This window comes from Bos javanicus, chromosome 8 (assembly GCF_032452875.1).
Source record: "Bos javanicus breed banteng chromosome 8, ARS-OSU_banteng_1.0, whole genome shotgun sequence".
Classification (NCBI taxonomy): domain Eukaryota; kingdom Metazoa; phylum Chordata; class Mammalia; order Artiodactyla; family Bovidae; genus Bos; species Bos javanicus.
In genome coordinates, this window is record NC_083875.1 from 26,160,413 (window position 1) to 26,187,707 (window position 27,295).

Below are 27,295 nucleotides of genomic sequence, written 5' to 3' on the forward strand. Positions count from 1 at the left end.
TCTTCTGGGGGTGGAGAAAACATAAATGAGGCAGCTTGTTCAGCATCTGCTATAGATTGTGGTGAGGTGCATGCATAGGCTGGGCTTTATTGATATAAATCAATTTGTCATGAGGCATCGTCAGTGCTAAGGTAAACGAATCAATCGCCTTTTGTCGTTATGGATCATCATTGGCTTGTGTCTTATGTGATTTACCCACTGTTGGTTTGAATAGAGCACTGTTCACTGAGGTATCTATCTGCAGACCTGGAGATGACTTATGGCTCTCAATTAGCTGCAGTTCATCCTTTCAGGGCTTCTCCAACTTTGTTCCAGTGGTTCAGGCTCCAAAGGGCCCCACTCACCCTTTAACAGGAAGGTAGAGGAAATATCTATCTGAGCAGGGTGTGCAGGCTTCTCTATGAGGACAGGAAGGCAGAGGGATGTGAGGGAATAAAGGGAGGATTCTCATCATGAAAACATGCCCCTGGAAGTTGCCCTACAGCAGTCACTGCACGAATGTCTGTCATCTCTTTTTGTGCCTAATGGAAGTCCTTAGATTCTTAGATAACAAACACTGATTCAATTATGTAACACCAATAATTAGAAAGACTTCAACTCTTTAGTCGGAGAAGGCAATGGAACCCCACTCCAGTACTCTTGCCTGGAGAATTCCATGGACAGAGGAGCCTGGTGGGCTGCAGTCCATGGGGTCGCAAAGAATCGGACAGGACTAAGCGACTTCACTTTCACTTTTCACTTTTATGCATTGGAGAAGGAAATGGCAACCCACTCCAGTGTTCTTGCCAGGAGAATCCCAGGGACGGGGGAGCCTGGTGGGCTGCCATCTTTGGGGTCGCACAGAGTCGGACACGACTGAAGCAACTTAGCGGCAGCAGCAACTCTTTAGTATTCCTTGAAGAGCTCTATCAAAGTAACCTTTTATTTTTATTCTTCAGTAAGAAATACTGCAGGGTTTTAATAAATTCTATACTTCAAAAAATCACAAAGTACCTTTTAAAGGTAATTTTTTTTTTCAGCAAATATCCCACCATGACTTCAGAGATTTACAAAAGAATTATGCCTCCATCCTTCTCTGGTTTTCATCTTCCAAATTGTTTAATTTTTCATCTTATAGAAGAAACTACCAACACATGACCACAGGAAAAATAAATCTCACCTGAACGCACTACATCAATGTCTAACTTACTTTGCCCTTCATCATTCTCTCTGCTCAGGTCTTTTTTCTTTTTTTTCTTCAGAATCACATGTTTCACTGCCTGAGGTGTGTTAGAAAGGGGAGAGTTCCCTAAGCTGGCATCTCTGATGTTTCATGCATTTAAAAGTTCCTAGTCTTTCTTCCCATCTCCTCTTCTTCCCCAGTGGCTAGTCCTTTGGGCGAGCTGCCTTTTCCTGTCTTCTCAGAATAGTTCTGCAGCAAACAGTGCTTTTTTTTCCCCAGACCTACAAGTCCCTTGCAGTTTAAAGCCACAAACCCCCCATACATCAAGTGTTTTCCTCCAACTAGTCAACAAGTAAAGAGGACAAAACCACAATCAGTAAAGAAATTCATTCCCATTTCCCAAATCACAGGAGACATGTACAAAGAAGTCCTCATTAAGGATCTGTTGGAGGATTCCAGACAATGGCAAAATCAAGAAAATATGCCAAGAAAGGTCAAGTTATTCTAGAAATGGTGGGGTGGGGAGGGAGATGGGAGGAATGTTCAGGGACGAGAGGACATGGATAAACCTGTGGCTGATTCATGTTGATGTTTGGTAGAAACCAACATAATACAGTAAAACAGTCAACCTTCAATTAAAAATAAATAAATGTTAACAAGTGCACGGTCCTGAGTACAAGGGTTGTTTTGTTTCTATCTCTATCTGCTGCAGTGCCTAGAACAGTGAGTCACAGAGGATCATGTATGGTAAAATGATCTAGCTTGTTGGGTGAGTCTGTTGTTGGGTCAGGTATCTCGAGAACATATACCATCTACCCTAGGAGGACCCAGCTGGGCAGGCACTTAAAGTACCGCACCTTGATCCGTCTAACTGCTTTACAAACACTCTGGGAACAGCAGAATTTTGGACAATCAAGAGGAACAAATAAGTGCCTAAGCTCTGGAATCAGACTCTGGGCTGACATTTTGGCTCTCATATTTCATAGCCGTGGAACTCTGAGCAAGTCACGTAATCTGCCTAAGCCTCAGTTATCTCATTCATAACATGGGGATAAACAGTACCTCGCTACGAAGTTGTTATAAGGATTAAATGAGATGATCATGTAAAGCTCCCGGCACGTACACGTATAGCAGGCACACAAGTATTCAGCTGCTACAGAGAGATTGGGACACAACAGTCTATAACTGGCTTCACATAATCACTGCCCAATATCCATTCTGGAGAAACGTGTGATCAGCACTGATCCGAGGTCACTTTGTCAGTGAAGACCATGTGATTCCACAGTGGCAGGAGGGCATTTGTTCTAATCTTCCCTCTCTCTCTGCTATTCTGCCAGACTATGAATCAGTGAGGGGTCAGGATGTAGCCTGTCCTCACGCTGGATAGCAAAGCTCATGCTTTCTTGTTGAATATATCTAGATCTATGCCTAATTTCCTCCTAATGTGCCTCTAAAGCAAAGGTTTCCTCTGTGGGATTGCAGCGGGTGACCTGACTTGTCTTACCTAAACTAATCCACAAAGAAAGAACCTAACTCTCTTCCCACAGGGTTTTCATATTTGGCTTCATTTGGTTGGAGATGTCCTTCCCTAATTGCTGTAGGGAGCTAAGCCAGGGGACTGTGACAAATTAGAAGGCCCAGAGATGGCCCCATCTCTGGAGTGTCTTACATTTGGTTGCGGTGAGCTGGGATTTATACTGCCCGCGGACCAGCCTGCAGGTGGACCCATCTCCGTTGCAGACTCCACAGTTATCCTCCTTGATGGTGCTTCCCAGCTGGTGATCGCAGCCAACAATCTAACAAAAAAGAGAGATGTGTAATTTAACCCGGTGCCTACAGCTACAGGGATGCAGGGTGGGGCCCTTCATCATCCAGTCAGCCTCCTTCATCCTTGAGATGAAGATAAAGATGAGATGAAGATCCATTCCGATGACAGGAACCAAACTGGAATTTGAACCAGGCTAAGAAGGAAAAAATGTAGCATGGGTAAAGACATTTTCATAGCTCAAATATATTGAAAAATACAAAGAGAAAGAAAGATGGGAGGGACAGAGGGGAAAGGGAGGGAGGGAGGGAGGGAGGGAGGGGAGAGGAGGATGGTGGGTGGGAGGAAGAAGAGAAGGAGAGAGAGAGGAAGACGCTGAACTAACATTATAGAACTTCAATTCCAAAATAATTCCCACTTTCAGTAAATATGCTTCATCCAAATCACAAAAAATACAACTGTGGGATAACTGTAGCAGGAAAAATGTTGTGAATAACCTCTGTGTTAGTCTGTAAGTTCCTTAGGATGTAAGATGCACATGGGTGGGGTTCTGTATCTTGGCTTCATTGATGTTTTCCAAGCAACTAGAACAGTGCTTGGCAAATTACAAGACTTCAATAAATGTTTGCTAACTGATAATTAAACATACTCCCTTTTCTAGCTAGCACTTCAACTAAGAAAACAGAAACAGAAGCTCAGAATCAGCCGACAGAAACAAGGCTGGCGTGCGTGCGTGTGGTGGCAGAGGAGGGTTGACACGAAGGACAGCAGGGATAGCCCCAGTGGGTACCTGCTGTTGCCTGGCCCTGGCCTGTATCAGGCACAAGACACACATCTCATTCATTCTCAAGACAATCATGTAAGGTATCCCTGTTTTATAGGTGAGGTCATGAATCTTACCAAGGTCACTTAGCTAACAAGCAGCCGAGTTCTAAACGCATCTAATAAAACATTTGTGCTTTGTCCAAATCAGGCTTAACAAAGTCACAAGTCTTCATCACTTATGTGCGCAAACTCTTTTGTATCCTTAATCTTTTCTTTGCGATGTTCAAGTTAAAAAAAATTCAAATCCAAACTAAACTACAGCAGTTGTATCTCGACAGTTCTAGTGAAATCTAATATCATACTCCTAAACTACTTCAGCTACTGTCATGGGCAAAATAAGATAAGAACTGTAGAGACATTTGAAGGAGCTTATCTCCACAATGTCCCCACAATCCATCCTGTCTTTCCAAAGTTTGGTTGTTAACATGAACTTTCTTTGAGGATTGATTTTTATTTTTTTGTACCTCCAACTAACAATTGCAAACACATGTTTAGGCAAAGGCTTGAAAAGTACAACTATGTAAAACTGTGTTGTGTATGTGCTATATTTGAAAAATGTAGTTACGTGTACCTCTTCCCTAAAATCATGCAGACATCTTTAAAAATAGATAACAAAACAACAACTCCTTCAGTAATTCTATAAGTTTAGAAATGTAAAGATGTCAGGAAAATGTGCTTAAGTGGGGAGTGAAGGAGTTGGTTCCATCTTTGGTGTGTTCACTGTGGTCAAGCTGCAATTGGCCTCAATATGTTCAGAAGCTACAGTGAGGCCATCTCAGAATTTATGCCAGCTTCATCCATGTAGGGGCTTCCCTGGTGGCTCAGAGGTTAAAGCGTCTGCCTGCAATATGGGAGACCTGGGTTTGATTCCTGGGTCGGGAAGATCCCCTGGAGAAGGAAATGGCAACCCATTCCAGTATTCCTGCCTGGAGAATCCCATGGATGGAGGAGCCTGGTGGGCTATAGTCCACAGGGTCCATGTAGAGCCCAGCATGTGCTGGCTTAAGACTTCTTTGATGTGCTTCCCTATAACCGCAGTGAAATTAGTTTCAAAATTCTTATCTGTAAATGAACCCACATAGGAGCGGAGCAACTCTGCCTTGATTCTTATATTTCAAGCACAGTGTGAAACAGAGTGCAGAAGTAACTTATTTACAAAGATATAAAAATTATTCATCCATTCAGCCAATAGTCATTGAAGTTCTGTTATGATCCAGGCACTGTGCTGGGAGCAAAACCCAATGGTGAGTTCAAGGACATATGGATCTACCCTCATGGGACTTAGAGTCTAGTGATGGAGGCAGATATTATGCAAATCAACATACACATGCAGAATGTAAATGCAGAATGATAATTATGATGAAATCTATAAGATACAGATAATGGGATACTATGACAGCATAAAATGGATAACTTGATCTGTTTAGAAAGGCCAGAGTAGGAATTCTCTGGCAGTCCAGTGGTTAGGACACAGGCTTTCAAGGTCATGGACCTGGATTCAATCCTGGTTGGGGAAGTAAGATCCTACAAGCTCCACAGCACAGCAAAAACAAAAACAGAACAAGAAAGAAACAAAGGCTAGAGAAGATTTTCCTGAGGAAAAGTCTTTTGAGCTGAGAACTGAATGAGTCAGAGTTACCTCGACAAAGGGGAGGCGTTGCCATAGGGCTTACTGCACCTTTTCGTCATGCCTACATACTAGCTAAATGAAAAATATGCAAAAATCAAAGTCAGCAAAAAAAAAAAAAAAAAAATCAAGACTGGATTTGACACCTAAAGCAAAGACAACAGAAACAAAAATAAACAAGGTGGGGGGCTACATCAAACTAAAAATTTTATGCACAGCAAAGGAAGCAATTAACAGAATGAAAAGGTAACCCATTTTCTCCCATTAGGAGAAAATAGCTGCAAATCATATATCTGATAAAGGGTTAATATCAAGAGTATAAAAGAACTCATGCAACTCAACAGAGAACAAACCAAACAAGCAAATGAAAAAATGAACAGAGGATCTGAATAGGCAGTTTTCCAAAGAAGATATCTAGGTGCGCAAAAGACACATGAAACGATGCTCAACAATATTTATCATCAGGGCAATGCATAGCAAGGGCAAAATGAGATATCATCTCATAGCTATCAAAAATACAATAAATAAGTCTTGGTGAGGAAAAGGGAACCCTCATGCACTGCTGGTGAGAATGTAAATTCTTGTAGCCCCTATGGAAAACTGTATGGAGGTTCCTCAAAAAATTGAAAATAATTCTATCACATGAACCAGCAATTTCACTTCTGGATATTTATCCAAAAGCAGCAAAATTGCTGTCTTGAAAAGATATATGCATCCCTTTTTTCATCACAGCACTATTTACAACAGCCAAGACATGAAACTAATCTAAGTGCCTGTTGACAGATGAATGGATATCTGTCTGAAAAGAAGGAAATCTATTATTTGCAAAAATATGAATGGACCTTGAGGGCATTACCTTAAATACAGCAGACAGAGAAAGGCAAGGATCATATGACCTCATGTACACATGGAATCCAAAAACAAACAAACAAATGAAGAAGCAACTCACAGATATGGAGACTAGATTGGTAGTTGCCAGTGGTGTAGCTTGAGCTAGGTGAAATGCGTGAAGGTGATCAAAAGGTACAAACTTCTAGATATAAAATAAATAAGTCATAGGGATGCAGTGTACAGTACGATGACTATAAAGAATAATATTGCATTGTATAATTGAAAGCTTCTAAGAGAATCAACGTTAAAAGTTCTCATCATAAGAAAAAATACTTATAACTATGTGTGGTGATGGATATTAACTTATTGTGGTGAACATTTATTGGTATATACAAATATTTTGTATTTTGTATGCCTAAAATTAATATAATATTATATCAGTTATATCTCAAAAGATATCAGAAGACTACAGTACATGATTGCCTTAGTAGGGTTGAATCCTTTGAGAAAATATGGCAACCTTAATTTATGTAGAAATCAAAGGATCACTGACCCTAGTGTTCTTGTTTGGGGTTGAAGAGAGACAACCTTAATTTTATAAGATACTCAGCTCTGTGGAAGATCAGCGGGAATGGGAACTTAAACTCTCAGGTATCTCAGGAGGTGTACTCAAATAAATTCCATGTTTCTCAAAGGATTTATTTTCTCTGGAGAATTTTTAATGAGATTTGATATCTCTAAAGGAGCCAGAATGTAGATAATCACGAAAATCTCTCTCTAATACTAAAGATTTCTTTTGGTTCCAAAGTCATTTTAAGAACAGAACAATCCAGGTTCATTGATCCAAAGTAACAGTCATATTAGGAATAGCTAAATAGAAGGTGACATATTTAAGGGTAACTTGGCCAGACCACCAACTTAGCGTTCCAGTGTGGGTTTATGGACCCTATGATATGAACCAAGTCAGTTCTAACTGGTCTTTGTTTAACTTCAGAATTGAAAAGACAAACATCTCCCTGACACAATAGTATTTTTTTTTCTTTCTATAGCAGTTCCTTTTTAAGATGCCAAAGTATTCTAACTCAATTATTTTTAAGATGTGGAATACTTTATCATCAGATAAAATGTTCTTATTTTGATCCAAGTGGAAAATTAATTGCAGTTACATCAGGAAAATCATTGTGGACATAGCTCAATCTGTTGATCCTGAGTAACTGTTAATTTAAAGTTAGTTAAACTATTATGACATAAACCAACACAACATTGTAAAGCAATTTTCCTTCAATTAAAAATAAAATTTAAAAGGTGCTATCATTAATAATAGAGATAAAATAAACAGAAATACAGAAAAAGGCTCAGTTGGCATAAATAATGTCAGACTTCTCTGCGCCTTTGCATACACTATTATTTCTGCCTGGCATGCTCTTCCAATTCTCCATTTGGCAAATTCCTATTCATCCTTCAAATCCCAAATTAGCTGTCTCCTCCTCAAAAAGGCCTTTTGCAGATTCCAGAGTTAAGGACCTTAATGGTCTATGATTCCTCAGCCTTTTGTTCATAAGTCCATGGGGCTTCCCTGGTGCCTCAGTGGTAAAAATATTGGCCTGCAATGCAGGAGATGCATGAAATTTCATCCCTGGGTTGGGAAGATCCCCTGGAGGAGGAAATGGCTACCTACTCCAGTATTCTTGCTTGGAGAATCCCATGGACAGAAAAGCCCGGTGGGCTACAGTCCATGGGGTCATAGTCAGACACGACTGAACAATTGAGCATACACACACAGATACCCAATTCAAAGAATACATTTCTTATTGACTACATCACCAAGTTGCAACTAGTGAAATAAAAGTGAGAATGTTATGTGGAACTTCTGGAAAGGCTGCCTTACAAGAAGCTGACTTAGTTGGGGAGGGACCCTTCTGCCTTCCTGCCTTTCTGCCTTTCACTTTCTTGAAAAATGAGACAGCCTTGAGAATGGAAGGATGGCAGAGCAGAGAGAAAGAACAAGCCCAGTTATGGAACCCCACCCTGGACAGATTACGTTTTGACTTCTATTTTTTTTTTCTTTTTTTTTTTTTGGTGAGTAAATCCTTTATGAGTTCAAGCCATTATTATTTGGGGGTTTCTTTTATATATTCTCAATTCAAACAGTTGTATAACATTTTAAGTTTAATCTATTAACACGTCTGTTTCCATAGCAGATCATGTGCTGAGAGCCCCTATTTTATTATCTTTCTATCTCTGCTGGTTAGCACAACGTTTGGCATTTGTGATGCACAATAAATGTCAGTGAATCAATGAAACACACAGCATCAGACATAATGGTTTGCTCATAATTCTAGTGTAGGTTACAGATAAGCAACCTTAGACTGCAGTCAGTGATGACATACATGTGGACAAAAATGTATATATATGTATGTGTGTTATCATATATCTGTGTACACAGAGAAACAGACATACGATAAATGACAACTAGAAGCTAAATCTTAACCTCTGCCCTGGTGCATGAACAAGAATTACTGTAAAGGGCTAGTACTTTTAAGAGACTCATGTGTACCTACACTCATTATTAATGAAATGTCATGGAAGGCAATGTTCAGGTCACTGAGTTCCCAGACCCACCCCATTCTGGACAAAACATTAAAGTGAGATAATGGCCACTCATAACTTTGGGCAACTGCATGGAATTTTTTGTTAAGGGTGGAAAACTGAGTACTTTGGCCTAATTCAGCTTGTTAATATTCTGCTACTAGGTGTCAGCTTCATGGTCTAACTTCCTCCCCATCCAAAATGATTGACTAGTTTTGCTTTAACAAAACAAAACAAAACTTCTGTCCCAGGTGATATAAAAAGCAAGAAGCTTCCAGACGTGTTTGTTGTTTAGACACCATTGTCACCTTTTCTTTGTCTGTCTTGAGTGCATGCTTTTTGTGTACACTTGTGTAACATGGGCTTCCCTGGTGGCTCAGATGGTAAAGAATCTGCCTGCAAGGCAAGAGACCTGGATTCAATCCCTAGGTTGGGAAGATCCCCTGGAGAAGGGAATGGCTACCCACTCCAGTATTCTTGCCTGGAGAATCCCATGGACAGAGCAGCCTGGTAGGACAGGTCATGGGATCACACAGAGTCGGACACGACTAAGTGACTGACATTGCGTATACATGCATAAAGACAGACAGTTCTTCGTCTCTTGAGGGGAACACGTACATTTAACATTGTTGGTTTTTCTTCATGTTTTTTTTTTTTTTTCAGGATTTACTACAGAGAAGGGAGCAAACCCTTCCTGAACAAAAACAAGAACTGTACTACCCAATCCAAGTTGGCTCACAGACTTTGAGCATGACATGCAGATTTTGGGAATCAGGCCTACAGTGTGTGGTGATAGTATGCTTCTTTGTTCACCTCACATAGCTGATAGCAAGTGAACAGGCAGAACACAGCCTGAAACTCTCTAGACACTGAAATATGTATAATAAAATGTCTTCACTGGGAGTCACAAGAGAAGGAGAGATCACTGCATGGATAATTTGGAGAATGTAAATAAACACAGTCCATAAGATACCATTCCTCAGAATGACATGCTCAGATGGGTTCATACTGGCCCTATTTCAAATGGTTTCCCGTAAGGCCCTCAACTTCTAGCATCAAATACTGAGCCAGTGATGTCAAGCTTTTCTTGATCCAACACCATGAGGTAAGAAATTTTTAAATCCCTTTATTTTCAGCACTGGGAAAGACAAATATGGAAAATGAAACTCCGCAAATCTGATCACAGCTGCTCTTATTTATAATTATTTAATTCAGATAGAACTTTAGGGGGGAAGAGTGTGCTTTACATATATTATAACTCATTTACTATCTATGTCAATAGGGAAAATAGTATATCTCCAACCTTGCCTTTAAAAGACTTAGACATTGGTTTATGCTTTAGCTTTTTATAAAATGTTATAGTACATATATATATGATATAACACAATAAAATTTTTTTAAAAAAAGAGAGAAAATAGGGCAAAGGTAAAAATAAGGGTCAAAAAGCCAGAAACAAATTTGCATTGATGTATGGCAGAGATCACCACAAATTTGTAAAGCAATTATCCTCCAATAATAATAAAAAAGCCAGAAATGAGAACCACATAAACGCACATTGTTAAGTCCTATACACTTTCTATATAGGGGTCATGGGTCTGAATGTGACCTTCCTAGAAAAGAGGAAAACATAAGCAGTTACAAGGGTTATAGCATCTACTGGATTTTGTAGAAAATGTATAGGATAGTGTGCTATTTATAGTAGACTCAATAAATATTTGTGCAATGAATGAATGACAAACTGGTGCAGGAAAATCATAATTACCCAAAGTACTGAAACCCTAGCAGATATGTATCTGCTATGAATTTTCTGAAAGACAATGTCATGTAACAATGTCCCAAGAACATCTGAGCAGATAAATACAAGAAGTTTCATAGAATTGTCTTTTCAATAACCACTGATGAACCTTAATGGTCAGGGAACGTTTGTTAAAAGCAAATCTTAAGAAACAAAAACAAATCATCCAGGTATAGAGCACTGTGATGATTGACTTAATCTAAGGATAGACTTCACAGCACTTAGAGTGGGGCCTGTAAAATATGGCACATGTGCAGCTATTTGTCCTGCAGGACCCATGGCAGACATTGCTAACCAAATGCAGTGCTCTTTGCTACTTATATGTGGCCCATGATCCTCTATGATACTGTGATCTAGAAGCCAGATTCATTAGTCTATGGCTGTCTTGCAAGACGACCAAACCAATTTACTATTCCAGAATCAGAGAAATGAATTGGATATCTTTTTGATAATCTTCACAAATACTTCTCTTATGATGAACATTTTCTGAAGATACGAATGATTTCAAGTACAAATTTTAATGCTGAGGTTCAGGGAAGATAACTTCCCTAAGGTTACATGGCTGGTAACTAACAAAACAAAAATTCCAATTTTGGATTACTAAGTTATAGTAGGATGCCAATGATCCATGGAAAGATACACTAGTCCGTATTTAAAATGACAGTGGTGATAACAAGGTTGAACATTCTTATTAAGATCTTCACCTCCAGAGCCAGACTTATGTGTAGGAGTGAATGGAAGGCTTCATCTGTAATATGACTCGGCAGCATATTTAGGAAGTAAATGGGAACCACTTATCATCTATACTTGTGTTCCACACCTCTCCAGTACAAGAAAACAGCATCTCTGGTCATTCATGAAGATGTTAATAGTGGTCCATAAGCTATGGTTAATATTTCCAAAAGCCTAATGGAAATAACTTTACCTGAAATAAAACCACATGCTGCTGCTGCTGCTAAGTCGCTTCAGTCGTGTCCGACTCTTTGCGACCCCATAGACGGAAGCCCACCAGGCTCCCCGGTCCCTGGGATTCTCCAGGCAAGAACACTGGAGTGGGTTGCCATTTCCTTCTCCAATGCATGAAAGTGAAAAGTGAAAGTGAAGTCGCTCAGTCCTGTCCGACTCCTAGCAAACCCATGGACTTCAGCCTACCAGGCTCCTCTGTCCATGGGATTTTCCAGGCAAGAGTACTGGAGTGGGGTGCCACTGCCTTCTCCGAAAACCGCATAAGGTCCTCCAAACCTCAACCATCTCATCATGCAAATAAACTAAATCCTGATGATCTTTATTGTACTTAACATTATACTTAGGTCTTTAGGGCATAAAACGTAAAAACATATTATTGCTTAATACATGCAGTCTTTTGAGTTGATGGAAACTTACAAAACACAGGGCCCATATGAAAAAAATAATAAAGGACCCTTTTGTGTCAAAAAGTTGGGAACCATTGGTATAGCCCTCTGTTTGTTGTTCAAATGCCCTTGGGAGGAGTAACACATGAAGTTGTTGATTATGCTTAAATTAAACCAAATCAACTGAACATAAGGCATTATGCTGGCTATTATGGTGCTGTGGGGAATACACATAAGTAATAGGCATGGTCCCAATCTAGGGTGAATGGGTTTGATCAGATCATTTCCTCAAAACAGGTGAGAACAGCAAGAGAATGAGAACACTGAGACAATGAGAAGAACACTGAGGTCATCGGGGTATGGAAGAGGAGAGAGACAAGGGAAAGCCACTTAAGGAAGGTAAAGAAAAGTAGTGTGTGCCTAACACTTTCTATACTTAATACAACATATATTAATATAGTTTCATTTAATTATTTTTTTAATTAATATGTAATTGATATTAATGCTACATTCTTTTCAAGTGTACATCATACTGATTTGCTATTTGTGTATACTGCAAAATGATTTCCACGAGTCTAGTTAACATTCTTTAATTCTTACAGTACCCTTTAAAATTAACTAACTTTATGTCTATTTTACAAAAATAAAGCTGGACTCAGAAAGATTCAACCATTTGCCCAAGATTGCATTACTAGAACTGGTGTTGCCCAAGTTGAATCAATGAGTGACCCCTCCATTCTATGATGTATGATGTTCTTTTTAGGGGTTACAATGGCACTGGAGAGACAGGAAATAGGAGGAGGAATGTGTTTCCTTCAGCTACAACCTTGTTGCCAAAAGCAACACCAACCAAACATTGTACATTCTAAAATTTATGCACCAGGCAAAAAAGTACAATTCAGTATTAATAGCTTAGAAAGTATATCTTTAATGAGCAGAATCTCTTTTTTTTTTTTGAGAGAGCAATTGCTGCTGCTGCTCCTAAGTCACTTCAGTCGTGTCCTACTCTGTGCGACCCCATAGATGGCAGCCCACCAGGCTCCCCCGTCCCTGGGATTCTCCAGGCAAGAGCACTGGAGTGGGTTGCCATTTCCTTCTCCAATGCATGAAAGTGAAAAGTGAAAGTGAAGTTGCTCAGTCGTGTCTGACTCTTAGCGACCCCATGGACTGCAGCCTACCAGGCTCCTCTGTCCATGGGATTTTCCAGGCAAGAGTACTGGAGTGGGGTGCATTGCCTTCTCTGGAGAGAGCAATTGAATTGATTTTTAAAAATTAGTTGCTTTTTTTCAATAAACACATGCTATTGGGAAATACTAGTAAATACAAGCTAAATGGATAAGGCATAACTCTCCCACACTCTAATACACCACAATTGGAAAAAGTTCATGTGAAGGCATTAACTTTTTATCCTCCAAGCAAAGATTTTCCAAAGGGAATCTCCCTATACATGGCACTCTTCTCTGGGGTTTACCAATCATTTGTTGGACTTTTCAATTTCTTCTTGGACTCACAAGAGTCCTTACAATGGCCTACAAGGTTCTGTGTCAACATACAGATGGCCAATAAGCACATGAAAAGATACTTATCATCACTAATAATTAGAGAAGTGCATATCAAAACTACAATGATGTACCACCTCACACTAGTCAGAAAGGTCATCATGAAAAATGTGTGCAAAGAAAGGCTAGAGAAGGTGTGGAGAAAAGGGAACACTCCTCTGCTGTGGGTGGGAATATAAATTGATTCAGTCTGTATGGAGAACAGTATCAGGGGGTTTCTTCAAAATCTAAAAACAGACTTACCATATGATACAGCAATCCCACTCCTGGGTATATACCCAGACAAAACTATAATTCAAAAAGATACATATACTCCTATGTTCATAGCAGCACTTTATAATAGCCAAGACACAGAGACAACCTAAATGTCCACAGACAGATGACTAGATAAAAATGTGGTACATATATACAAAGGAATATTACTCAGCCATAAAAAAGAAAAGGGGAAGACAGAGGAGGAGATGGTTGGATGGCATCACTGACTCAATGGATATGAGTTTGAGCAAACTCGAGGACGTTGTGAAAGACAGGGAAGCCTGGAGTGCTGCAGTCCATGGGGCTGCAAAGAGTTGGACATGACTGAGTGACTGAACAACAACAAATAAAAAAAGAATGCAGTTATGCCACTTGTAACAACATGGATGGACTTACAGATTATGCTACTAAGCAAAATAAGTCAGAAAAAGACAAATACCATATGATATACATATATGGGCAACCTAAAATACGACACAATTGAACCTATCTACGAAACAGAAAAAGACTCAGTGACACAGAGAAGAGACTTGCGGTTGCCAGTGGGGAGGGTGAGTAGGGGAGAAAAGGAACGGGAGTTTGGGATTAGTAGATGCAACTAGTATATATATGATGGATAAATAACAGTCACACTGTATAGCACAGGGAACTGTATTCAATATCCTGTGATCAATCACAACAGAAAAGAATACGAAGAATATGTAAATATATACGTGCATAACTGAATCACTTTGCTATGCAACAGAAATTAATACAACATTGTAAAATCAACTATACTTCAAATAAAAAAAAAAGGTCCTGTATCATCTGAGTTGGGCTTCCTTGGTAGCTCAGTGGTAAAGAATCTGCACGCCAATGCAGCAGATGCAGGAGATATGGGTTTGATCCCTGGGTTGGGAAGATACCCTGGAGAAGGAAATGGCAACCTGCTCCACTACTCTAGTCTGGGAAATCCCATGGACAGAGAAGCCTGGTGGGCTACAGTCCAAAGATTCAGACATGACTGAAGCAACAAAACAATAATGAAATCATCTGAGTCACCTCTCTGACCTCATCTCTCTCTGACTATCTGTGCTGTTTTTCAAACACTGTAAGCGCTTTCTCATCTTAGAAGAGCACTGGTTGTTGCCGCTGACTGGAACATTCTTCCTTAGACACCTCTAGAACAGCTGCCTTGCCATCTTTAAGTCTTTACTGGAAACTCTCACCTTCTCAATAATGCCTACCCTGGCCAGACTATTTTAACCTGTGCCCACACCCCCACCCATGTTCTCTTACCCTATCCCATTTTTTTTTCTATTTATTCTATGGCACTTATAATTATGGCACAATATAACTTACTTATTTATAATAAGTGTACTGCTTATTTTCTATCTCCTACTAGAATGTAACACCACAGGGTCATAGTGCCTAATGATATAATAAGCCACTAATACAATTTATTGAACAAATGAATGGATTTAGTATACGGGCAAGGCCATAGCTGATGGGTATAGATTGTGGTTTCAGAAAACTTTTCTCTTCATCTTAACCTGGAATATAATAACAGCTTCCATCGCTTTTTTCTCTACCACTAGTTACAAAGACCAAAAAGAGCTCTCTGTCAAAAAGCAAAAGATCTCTATGCATCTATGGATGCATCATTTTACAGTACCATAATATGAGAGTTTAATTTCCACTTGTCACTGTGCCTGCTTTGCCTGTTCTCATCCACTACTCCGGAATGGCCTTGAGCTGTGAATGCTTATTATTTTTGAGTGAGTCTTCCTCTGACCCTTTTCCACTGGGCACAGGGCTCTGGCTTCATGCCCTCACTCTGACACCAACTCTGGACCTGGAAGCTCACTTCGTACTCGATCTCCTCAGTGGCTGATTCTTGGCTCTTTCGGAGGGACGTGAGCTTGCATAGCCCCCGGCCTGACTCTTGCCATTTCTCTGTGTGAGCTCTAGCCCTTTGGCTGCTCGGCTGGCTGGACCAGCGCCACTGTCCTTCTCCACTTCCAACCTATCCACCCCCACCCTCATCAAAGGTTAGGAAGTCAACCTCCCCTGCAGTTAAAGTCTGAAGGAGGACATGGTTTCCTTGGAATGAGATTTGGTGCTCCTTTAAAGAGCTGCAATTCTCCCATGCTCCTTAATAGCTTCCTTACCCTCTGGTTCTAGAGATGTTGGGGGATTGCAATTGGTTCTGTGGTACTTTTCTCTTTATATTATAAAGTAAAAGGAGGGATGTCAATGTGAGAGGTATGAAACAGCTGATAGGAAGGGCAGTGAGTTGATTAGATTATAAACATTTTTAAGAGTTTTTGCTGTATTGCCTTTCTTAAGATTAAGAATCTGATCCCTCTAATGGCTGGATAAACACCCTGAAAGGGAAAGAAAAAAAGAATGACTAAGTCTTACTTCTAATATTTATTAAATTTCCCAGGTGCTACCAGTCTGATTTTACTTTGCTCCTTTCTTATTTATTTTAAGGTCTGGGCCAAATTCTTGTGTAAATTTATGGCTAAAAGAATCTGGACTTTTTTTTTTTTTTTTTGGCATGTTGGTTTTTTAAAAAATATTTCTGCATATCTTTTATTTCATTAACAGAATCATGGAACTGGAAGAGATCCTAGGGATTATATTCAATCTCTTTCTATTTCTGCTATTTTTATTTTTTAATTGAAGTATAATTGATTTACAATGTTGTATTAGTTTCAGGTGTACAGCAAAGTCATTCAGTTATACATATTTAATATATATATTCTTCTTCAGATTCTTTTACCCTATAAGTTATTAAAAATATTGAGTATAGTTCCCTGTGGCATATTGTTTTTAGTCAAATGTGTTTGTCTACTAGTCTTCAGCAAAAATCCCAAGAATTAACCTAGTATAGACCTCTGTGCATACAGACACAAGAATTCATTCTCCACATATGGTCAGAGAACTTTTCTTTAGCAGGCTGTCTTCTCCCTCCTCACCTTCCAAAATTAGGGTGTCTGGAGAATGCAAAACAAAATTATACAAAGGCCTGACCTCTGACCCTGCTTCTGTCTCAAAGGCTGTGAAGTACCCAAGAGGGAAAGTGTTGAATTTGGCCTCACTTCACATGGCATTAAGTATAATTCTTTGTGAACTGTGGTGACATCATGATATACTTTGACATCACTGCTCAGACTCCCTTCTGCTGCTGGGCACACAGTATAGAGTTTTTGTTCCAACACAAGAGTCCTTTGTGGAGAAGAAAGGACAGCAGCTGGTCTTCTGCCCTGGCACAAATGTGGATCTTACTGGAATGTGCCTGTTTAGGAAGTGACCACAAAGTAGCCATTCAACTATGATGACTAGTACTCACACATATAGCTCTGGAAACTTTAATAAAAATGTACATCTACAGAGTTCAAAATTCCGCCTATGGGCCATAACTCAGCAAAATTCTGCATATGCTAAAGTTCTCATTTATATGTCTGGATATGTTATTTGAAGTCAATATTCCAAAAAGAGTAGTATGCTGGCTATATGTGTGTCAAGGCTGGAGGTAAAGAAAAAGAAATGGTAAGGAGTGACATATTTGTCTCCCCAAATAGCTCTCCTGCACTGTAATTGATCAAGTATCTCAGGTCGCCAGTCAAGAGGGCTTGCGTTCCTTGGCTTTCAAATCACTTCCTGGTTACCTCCCAAGCATACTACTTTATACTAATTTTAAGCTCTCAGGCAGTGCTATTAGTATTCTCCTTCAAAGATATGTATACATACAGCTGATTCATGCTGTTGTACAGCGGAAACTAACACAACACTGTAAAGTAATTATACTCCAATTAAAAAGATATTCTCAAATGATCAAATGACATGTTTATTTCTTTCTTCTTTTCCTGTTTTGTCTACTGTTATTTCTATCCCAGGTAAAACCTCAGAAAATTGACCAAAACAGTTGATGCAAAAATATCATCTGTAAAATAACTGCACATTTCTGTCCCATGTGACTCTAACACTTATACAAGGCAGAAAAGTTTCAGATCAGCTTGAGAAGCTATTAATCTCACAGGAATAAATCATAGCCCCCCAAATTTGGGTGGGATGGCAAACTTCTTTAATTGAAAAAAATGTATATAACTTTAAAAATTCTGTCAGAACAAATAGAGCTGAGACATAATCCTCGACTTTACCATGAGCCTTTCAGTTGGTCAAAGTACTTTTTTCCCTCTGTAAAGGCCAACCAGATCATACTGTCCCATCTCAGTCTTTTAGCCATGCTTTCACTTCCCTAGTCATTTCGTACCCTGGAACATTATTACTTAAACCAAGAATCTACACGTTGTACAGCCCTTAACCATGGAAAAGGCAGCATGACCTTGTGGGTGGAACAAATGACTCAATCTGGATGTGGTGATCCATTATCAACTGCTTGTAGACATCACATGTTTTCAGTGTGTGATTCAGTTCTCTCCTGAGGATAATCAGATCTACTTTATATTTTTGTAAGGATATTTGAAGTGATATCTTATATAAAAAGATGCCAAGCATATAAACCACTCTGATCAATCACCCTGGAATTTTTTAAAAAATTCTATTTTGAAATCTTCTATTTTATAGTCCTCATAATTACAAGACCATATGCCCTAGTCACTTTGGCAAGGGTGGGGAGGGGTATGAGTTCATTGTGCAAATAGGAGGTATTTGCTCCTACATGTGAAAATGTGTCTAAAGCTGTAAAGGACTACTTAGTCACTTGAGCACCTGTAGTCTTGTTCCACAGCTCCAGGTAGAATGTCAAGTTTGTAGAAACTCAGATTTATTTCCACGCCTCTGGGTTTGAGAATAGCACATATGAAGTAAGGTTACAATCTTAATACTGGACAGATTTTCCTTTATCAGGCAGAATAGATGGAGCTTCACTGGAGGATGGTTTTTAACTTCCCTCTAGCCTGCCGAAGTAGATGATGAAATAGCCACAAGCCTACTTGGTTCTCTGGAAAATGATCTCTGAGAGTTTTAAGGATTCTGTTAGATACAAAAAAAACCCTCTCTGGAATTGCTGTGGGGTAGCAGATCATCTCCTCTGTAGCACACTCAAATGAGACGGGAAGGCTCAGAATTCTTAAAGTACCCTTCCTGAGATCTCTATTCTAGACCACTACTCTGGAGTTAATCCAGTTCAGTCCAGTTCAGTTGCTCAGTCACGTCCGACTCTTTGCGACCCCATGAACCACAGCACGCCAGGCCTCCCTGTCCATCACCAACTGCCAGGGCCACTTTCAAATGTGTGTTCATGCATGTGTGTGTGTGTTCAGTTGTGTCTGACTCTGCGATCCCACGCAGAGGACTAGCCCGCCGGGCTCCTTTGTCCTGGCATTTCCCAGGCAAGTATATTAGAATGAGTCATCACTCCCTTCTTCAGGGTATCTTCACAACCCAGTGATCACATCCATGTCTCCTGTGTCTCTTGCATTGGCAGGTGGACTTGTTACCATTGAGCCACCTGGGAAGCCCCGATAAGTGAGTAATAATTGTTAAATGTAAATGACAATACAAAACAGATTTTCACAGTCATTCTTCTAAAATCTGAAGTCTATGGAAAGGTATATTTCCAGGAGTTGGAGTAAGAGCTCAGAGACCTGTTGTCTCCATGGAGCCTGTACTCATATGGATGTGTTTATGTGACAGCTGAGTTTAATGACAGAAAGTAAGTACTCAGCAAATCCATCTTGGTATAGGGAATACTCAAAATCTATTTGTTTTGAATGGAAAGAAATATGAATCTGTATGTAAAAGCCAAAAATAAGTGAGTTATTTTTTTAATGGAAAAGTAGCCTTCCTTAAACTGAAAAATTGAATTGTTTATTAATAAGAATTAGCAATGAATTAATCAAACAGCTAGAGCTGTTTGGAGTGTGCAGGCAAGTAGGCCTTAGGAAGCATCACTGTGAACAAAGCTGGTGGAGGTGATGGAATTCCAGTTCAGCTATTTCAAATCCTAAAATATGAGGCTGTTAAACCACTGCATTCAATATGCCAGCAAATTTGGAAAACTCAGCAGTGGCCACAGGACTGGAAAAGGTCAGTTTTCATCCCAATCCCAAAGAAAGGCAATGCCAGAAAATGTTCAAACTACTGCACGATTGCACTCATTTCACATGCTAGCAAGGTAATGCTCAAAATCCTCCAAGTTTGACTTCAACAGAGGTAAACATCTAGATGTATAAGCTGGATTTAGAAAAGGCAGAGGAACCAGAGATCAAATTGCCAGCATCAGCTGGATCACAGAAAAAACAAGAGAATTCCAGAAAAACATCTACTTCTGCTTTATTGACTATGCCAAAGCCTTTGACTGTGTAGATCACAACAAACTATGGAAAATTCTGAAAGAGATGGGAATACCAGACCACCTTACCTGCCTCCTGAAAAACCTGTATGTTGGTCAAGAAGCAACAGTTAGGACCGGACATGGAACAATGGATTGGTTCAAAATTGGGAAAGGAGTACATCAAGGCTATATTTTGTCACCCTGCTTATTTAACTGACATGCAGAGTACATCATGCAGAATGCCAGGCAGGATGAAGCACAAGCTGGAATCATGATTGCTGGGAGAAATATCAATAACCTCAGATATGCGGATGACCCCAACATAATGGCAGAAAGCAAAGAGGAATTAAAAGACACTTGCTCCTGGGAAGAAAAGCTATAACAAACCTAGGCAGCATATTAAAAAGCAGAGACATTACTTTGCTGACTTTTAAGGTCCGTATAGTCAAAGCTATGGTTTTTCCAATTATCATCTATGGATGTGAGAGTTGGACCATAAAGAAGGCTGCGTGCTGAAGAATTGATGTTTTCTAACTGTGGTGTTGGAGAAGACACTTGAGACTTGCGGGGACTGCAAGGAGATCCAACCAGACCATCCTAAAGGAAATCAACCATGAATATTCATTGGAAGGACTGATGCTGAAGCTCCAACACTTTGGCCACCTGACACGAAGAGTTGACTCACCAGAAAAGACCCTGATGCTGAGAAAGATTGAGGCAGGAGGAGAAGGGGACGACAGAGGATGAGATGGTTGGATGGCATCACCAACTCAATGGACATGAGTCTGACCAGACTCTGGGAGATTGTGAAGGACAGGAAAGCCTGGTGTGCTACAGTCCACGGGGTCACAAGTAGGACACGACCGAGCTACTGAACAACAACAAATCAAAGAGCAGTCACAACATCCTACAAGAAAAGTGGACTGATTTTTAATGGGCCAAAAAAATTCCTGAGCCAGACTAAAGGTTAGCGGCTGGACTGGGCTGGAAGAAGGCTGAGTATGATCAATTCTGGCCATCCTTTTCAAACTCTAGACTTGTGGGTTTGGGATAAGCAGTAACATTTTGCTGTATCACTGCAATATTGACAATGGCAAAATACTGCTGTTTTTTTCATTTTAGACAAAAGCAAATTCACTCAAAGGCCCTGAGATTTCAAAAAAAAATGACTGTATACATTTTTCCCATTCAGAATGATTAAGAAAATTCCACAAGCCACCCACTCACATACATAAAAATGAATTCTGCCTCTTTCCTAATTGCAGGCCCAATTTAAAAAACCAGCTGAAATCTATAAATTTCAAATCTGACAAAATTCAACACTCAGCATATGTCAAATTTGAGAAAAAATTACATTCACATTTTAATCTAGAAATATTTTAAAATTCAAATTTTATAATAGTTATAATCGATTTTTTAAGGTAGTTTTTAAAAACTACCTAAAAACTTAATAGTGAAAGCTTGTCTATACAAAGTGAAAAGTGTTAGTCACTCAGTTGTGTCTGACTCTTAGTAACCTCTGGGCTATGACTGGGTTCTTCTGTCCATGGGGTTCTCAAGGCAAGAAAACTGGAGTGGGTTGCCATTTCCTTCTCCAGGGGATCTTCTCAACCCAGGGATCAAACCTGGATCTCCTGCATTGCAGGAGGATTCTTTCCCATCTGAGCCACCAGGGAAGCCCTGTATAAACTATCTTCTAACTGCTCCAAAGGTATCCAAAGGACCTGCCTGCCTCCATGCCCTCATCTTATTGCTTCCTGTTGGATGAGGGGTAAAGAAGAAAAGAAATTTTTGTGGTACATGCAACAATAATCATTTTGCTATACTAAACCAAGTAATATTTCTTCTGTATGTAATATACAAGGCATGTAATTTGAGATAATTGGTTCATACTTTTAAAATATGCAGTATATCTTTATTGATACACCTATGTGAATTGGACATGACTGAGCAACTGGACTGAACTGATGTGAATCCAAATAGAAAAACCCCCAGATTCTGCAAGTCTGGATCTATCAAATGACACATTTGTTGAAAAATATGATTTAACCACTAATTTTAAGATGTTCAAATGTTTTTTCAAATGGACTCTTGGCTTGGTTTTGACCTAGTCTTCATGCCATTTTGCTATACTAAAATTTCACATGACTCAGACTGTTTTCTGTAGGAGCAGATGCGTTACAAGGAATCACTTACTGGGGTATCTATCAAAGAGTTGTTGACGTTCGGACACTAAGTTGTGTCCAACACTTTGCGATCTGAAAACTTTCATTAGTATCAGTAAGAAGATTTTTCTGAACATGGCGCTCCACAGAACACCTGAGCACTGAGTTCTAAGATGATTCCCAAACTTGAGCTTTGAATTCTTTCTAATGAATGTGTTAAAAGCAAGTTACAAAGGTTTTTCTAAGATGAGAGTGACTACTTGTTTCAGTGAGGTGTGGTCCTCCTGGCTGAAGCCTGAAAGGCCTCTTGCTCTGTGGCTTGTGAGTGGCAGTCGCATCTGAGTTGGCAGGAAGGTAGAAAGCAAATACCATCAGCTGCCATCATTCTGAAGAGAGAGAGATGAGATAATCACAGACTGTGGTAATGGATAATTCTCACTTATCATATCTGGTGTCAGGAAGACACAACAATGAATAAATCATGATGGGAGAAGGGCCCTAGATTCTTAGGAAACACCAATTATGGGTCAAGGACTGACAGGGTTTTGCAGAGTTCATGAAGTCTATACACAAACTCTGTGACCACACAGGTGACAAAGCCAAAGCAACCTTGTATGCCACCTACCTGGAATTTGAATTTCAACCTCTTTCTTTTTATTGTATTAAAAGTTAAAAAAAGTTTATTGAAGTATTGCTGATTTACAATATTGTGTTACTTGCAACCTCTAATACATCTTTCCTACTACTCTGGGTCACTTAATATTCCAGAGGACTTTTAAGTCAATGGTGTGTATATTCAAAACAGTAGAGTAGCATCATGTGTATGCAGCAGCTATGCCTATGAGAATATACTGTTCTAAGGGAATGTATGTACCACTCTGTATATCAATAGTATGCCAACTGTATATCCCACATATCAATAATGGTCACTAAGTTTGTTTCTCAGCACCCAGCAAAGGGCACTCAAGGGAGAAAAGAAGCTCTTAACAGGCTGTTTCTTAGGCAACAAAAACTTCCATAAAGATTCCCAAGTTGTCTCCAATAGTATGAAAATCAGTCTTCAGTAAATTTATTTTCAAGGCTGCCTTAGCTTGGCTTCAGCACTTAACTAGTAAGGTATTACCTTGAACAGAGGGAAAAATATTTCCAGTAGCAGCTGACAAGACTGTGAAGAAGGAAGAAGGGAGGAGTGAGGAGCGACAGAGTGGAAATGCACTGAACTCAGCCCAAACGTGGCTTACATCTGGGCGGCCTAACCCGTCAGAGACCTCAGGAACCCTGCCAGTGGCCAGAGAGAGACCTTCATGTGAACTTTTGATTTGCAACACAGTACTGGGAAGGAAGAGGATACCCAGAATGACACATTGTTGATCCTACAGCAACTGAATACCTGCCCTCCCTTCCCCAGCCAGCCTGGGTTAAGGGCCAAGGTTTGAGGCAAGAATACATTCCAATATGGAAGTATTTTTTACACTTAATCTGACCTTTGTCAAAGGTCAAATAAAAACATTTGGAAACACGGGAATGGAATATTTTCATATTCGTTTTTATTTAGGACTCTCACATAGTTACTCAAAGCAAAAAAACTGACAGTTTTAGCTCCAAGAATGTTCAAGATTACAGTAGCAGGAATGATCTATGTGAGAGGGAGAGAGTTACGTGAGAAAATCACATCCCACATATGATACTGAAGGCACAACTCTGTCTCCAGGACTGAGCCAAAAGTGGTCTCCCCCATTTCTGTTCAAATTTTCTAAAGTGAGAGCAGAATTCACTGCTGAATACAATCATGCATTGTTAAAAAGTATACACTGTCAAGCTTATATTCTTAGACCATGTGCCTATCAGACAGTTCCACAAGTGACACCTTCTTTTGCAAAGGGATTAGAAGTTTGTTTTAGACACAACTAATTTCTCAGTGACAAGGCTAACCGTTGGGCCTAATTAGATGTTAAGAAGAAAAGGCTCCATTTTGTAAGCAGTCATTTAAATTACAAATGTGGACTCAGTCTGCCAAACAGGTACTATGGTAAATCAACACCTCTACCCATAGCAGGCTGCTACTCTGAAATACTTCATCGGTATGCAAAGAGGCACAGCTACACTTCAATTTCCTTCCTTCAGACAGCATCTCACATTTTCATGGTTATTCTTTGAGCTTGGGAGCAGCAGAGAGGAAAAACGATAGGGAAGAATAGGGGCTAGAGGAATTCCATGCCCAAACATTTATAAACTGCCTAGAGAAGCTTAACATGTTTTAGCATCCTGATCTTCATCACAATGAACAAGTCCTGTACTCAACACCTTTTATAGGAATAGTATTATGGGAGCTGTTAAAGGATAAAAGATTGAAAAAGTCATAGATCTGCTTTAGAGGGCTTTAGAAGGTAGAAGTATGTATGTAATATTAGGAGGCAGAGCTGGGAAGAATGAAAAATGGTGCAGCTGCTGTGGAAAAGATTTTGGTGATTATTTAAAAAACTAAACATATAATTACCATATGACCCAGCAATTTTAGTTCTGAGAATATATGTGAAACAGTGAAAGCAAGGACTTGAACCAATATTTGCAGGCCCGTGTTCACAGCAGAATTATTCACAACAGGCAAAATGTGAAAACAACCCAAATGTCCATCAACAGGTTAAACAAAATATGGTATATGCTGTTAAATTAATTAAACAAGGAAGTTATTAGACTAACATGGCTCTACTATCATGGCAGACTATGTAAGCAAACCAAAGTCTAAGTCAGTAAATGTCTCAACCTTACAAAATAAAAAAGCTAAGACAACCAATCATAGACAACTAGGCTTTAAACTGTAGCCAATCAAATAGTGTCCTTTCTTTGCTTCTGCATTTTCTCCATAGTTTTTCCCTTGGATCCTGTTAGTGGAACACTCTTAACTACATATGGTTTGTTGCTACCTGATTCTTCACCAATAAATGCTCAAATAAACTAGTTTCTTTTTAAGAAGAAATAAATAATTTGAATAGACTGATCACTATAAGTGAAACAGAATTTGTAATTAAAAAAAAAAAAAAACCTTCCCTACAAACAAAAGTCCAGGACTGGACAGCTTCACTGGAGAATTCTACCAAACATACAAAGAAATACTTATCCGATCCTTCTCAAACTCTTCCGAAAGACTGAAGAGGAAGGAATACTCCTAAAATCATTCTATAAAGCCAGCATCACCCTGATACCAAAATCAGACAAAGACACTACCAAAAAAGAAAATTATAGGGCAAGATCTTTGAGGAATATAGATGCAAAAATCCTTAAAAAAATATTAACAAACCTAATCCAACAATACATAAAGATAATCATATGGCATAATCAAGTTGGATTCATCCCACGGTCACAAGGATTGTTCAACATATGCAAATCAATCAATGTGATACACCATATCAACAACAAAAACAACAAAACGAAAATCCCAGGATCATCTCAATAGATGCAGAAAAATAATTTAGTAAAATTCAACATCAATTCATGATAAAAACCCTCATAAAAGTGGGTATAGAGGGAACATACCTCACCATAATAGAAATTATTTATGACAAACCCACAGCCAACATAATACTCAACAGTGAATATCTGAAAGTCATGCTGCAAAATCCAGGATAAGCAAAGTATGCTCGTTCTTACTATTCCTATTCAATATAGGGCTGTAAGTCCCAGTCACAGCAATCAGACAAGAAAAAGAAATGAAAGGTATCCAAATTAGGAGGGACGAGGTAAAACTGTCATTATATGCAGATGATATAATACTATGTATAGAAAACATCTGCTGGATCATGGAAAAAGCAAGAGAGTTCCAGAAAAGCATCTATTTCTGCTTTATTGACTATGCCAAAGCCTTTGACTGTGTGGATCACAATAAACTGTGGAAAATTCTGAAAGAGATGGGAATACCAGACCACCTGATCTGCCTCTTGAGAAATTTGTATGCAGGTCAGGAAGCAACAGTTCGAACTGGACATGGAACAACAGACTGGTTCCAAATAGGAAAAGGAGTATATTGTCAAGGCTGTATATTGTCACCATGTTTATTTAACTTCTATGCAGAGTACATCATGAGAAACGCTGGACTGGAAGAAACACAAGCTGGAATCAAGATTGCCGGGAGAAATATCAATAACCTCAGATATGCAGATGACACCACCCTTATGGCAGAAAGTGAAGAGGAACTCAAGAGCCTCTTGATGAAGGTGAAAGTGGAGAGTGAAAAAGTTGGCTTAAAGCTCAACATTCAGAAAATGAAGATCATGGCATCCAGTCTCATCACTTCATGGGAAATAGATGGAGAAACAGTGGAAACGGTGTCAGACTTTATTTTTCTGGGCTCCAAAATCACTGTAGATGGTGACTGCAGCCATGAAATTAAAAGACGCTTACTCCTTGGAAGGAAAGTTATGACCAACCTAGATAGCATATTCAAAAGCAGAGACATTACTTTGCCAACAAAGGTTCGTCTAGTCAAGGCTATGGTTTTTCCTGTGGTCATGTATGGATGTGAGAGTTGGACTGTGAAGAAGGCTGAGCGCCAAAGAATTGATGCTTTTGAACTGTGGTGTTGGAGAAGACTCTTGAGAGTCCCTTGGACTGCAAGGAGATCCAACCAGTCCATTCTAAAGGAAATCAGCCCTGGGATTTCTTTGGAAGGAATGATGCTAGAGCTGAAACTCCAATACTTTGGCCACCTCATGCAAAGAGTTGACTCATTGGAAAAGACTCTGATGCTGGGAGGGATTGGGGGAAAGAGGAGAAGGGCCGACAGAGGATGAGATGGCTGGATGGCATCACTGACTTGATGGACATGAGTCTGAGTGAACTCCAGGAGTTGGTGATGGACAGGGAGGCCTGGTGTGCTGCGATTCATAGGGTTGCAAAGAGTCGGACATGACTGAGCGACTGATCTGATCTGATCTGATCTGATAGAAAACCCTAAAGACTCCATAGAAATGCTATTCAGTTCAGTTGCTCAGTTGTGTCTGACTCTTTGCGACCCCATGGACTACAGCATGCCAGACCTCCCTGTCCATCACCCACTCCCGGAGTTTACTCAAACTCATGTCCCTTGA

The 27,295-nt window shown here is 39.6% G+C and overlaps 1 protein-coding gene across 3 annotated transcripts in view; it reads right to left on the bottom strand.

Annotated features, from left to right (window-relative positions):
• The window catches only part of ADAMTSL1 (ADAMTS like 1), a 1,109,873-nt gene that overhangs the window by 305,972 nt on the left and 776,606 nt on the right, over positions 1–27,295 (bottom strand). For all 3 annotated transcript variants that reach the window (XM_061425212.1, XM_061425211.1, XM_061425213.1), the window contains one exon: positions 2,832–2,958. In XM_061425212.1, coding sequence (XP_061281196.1) covers positions 2,832–2,958 — 127 coding nt within the window. The remainder of the gene's footprint in view (positions 1–2,831; positions 2,959–27,295) is intronic.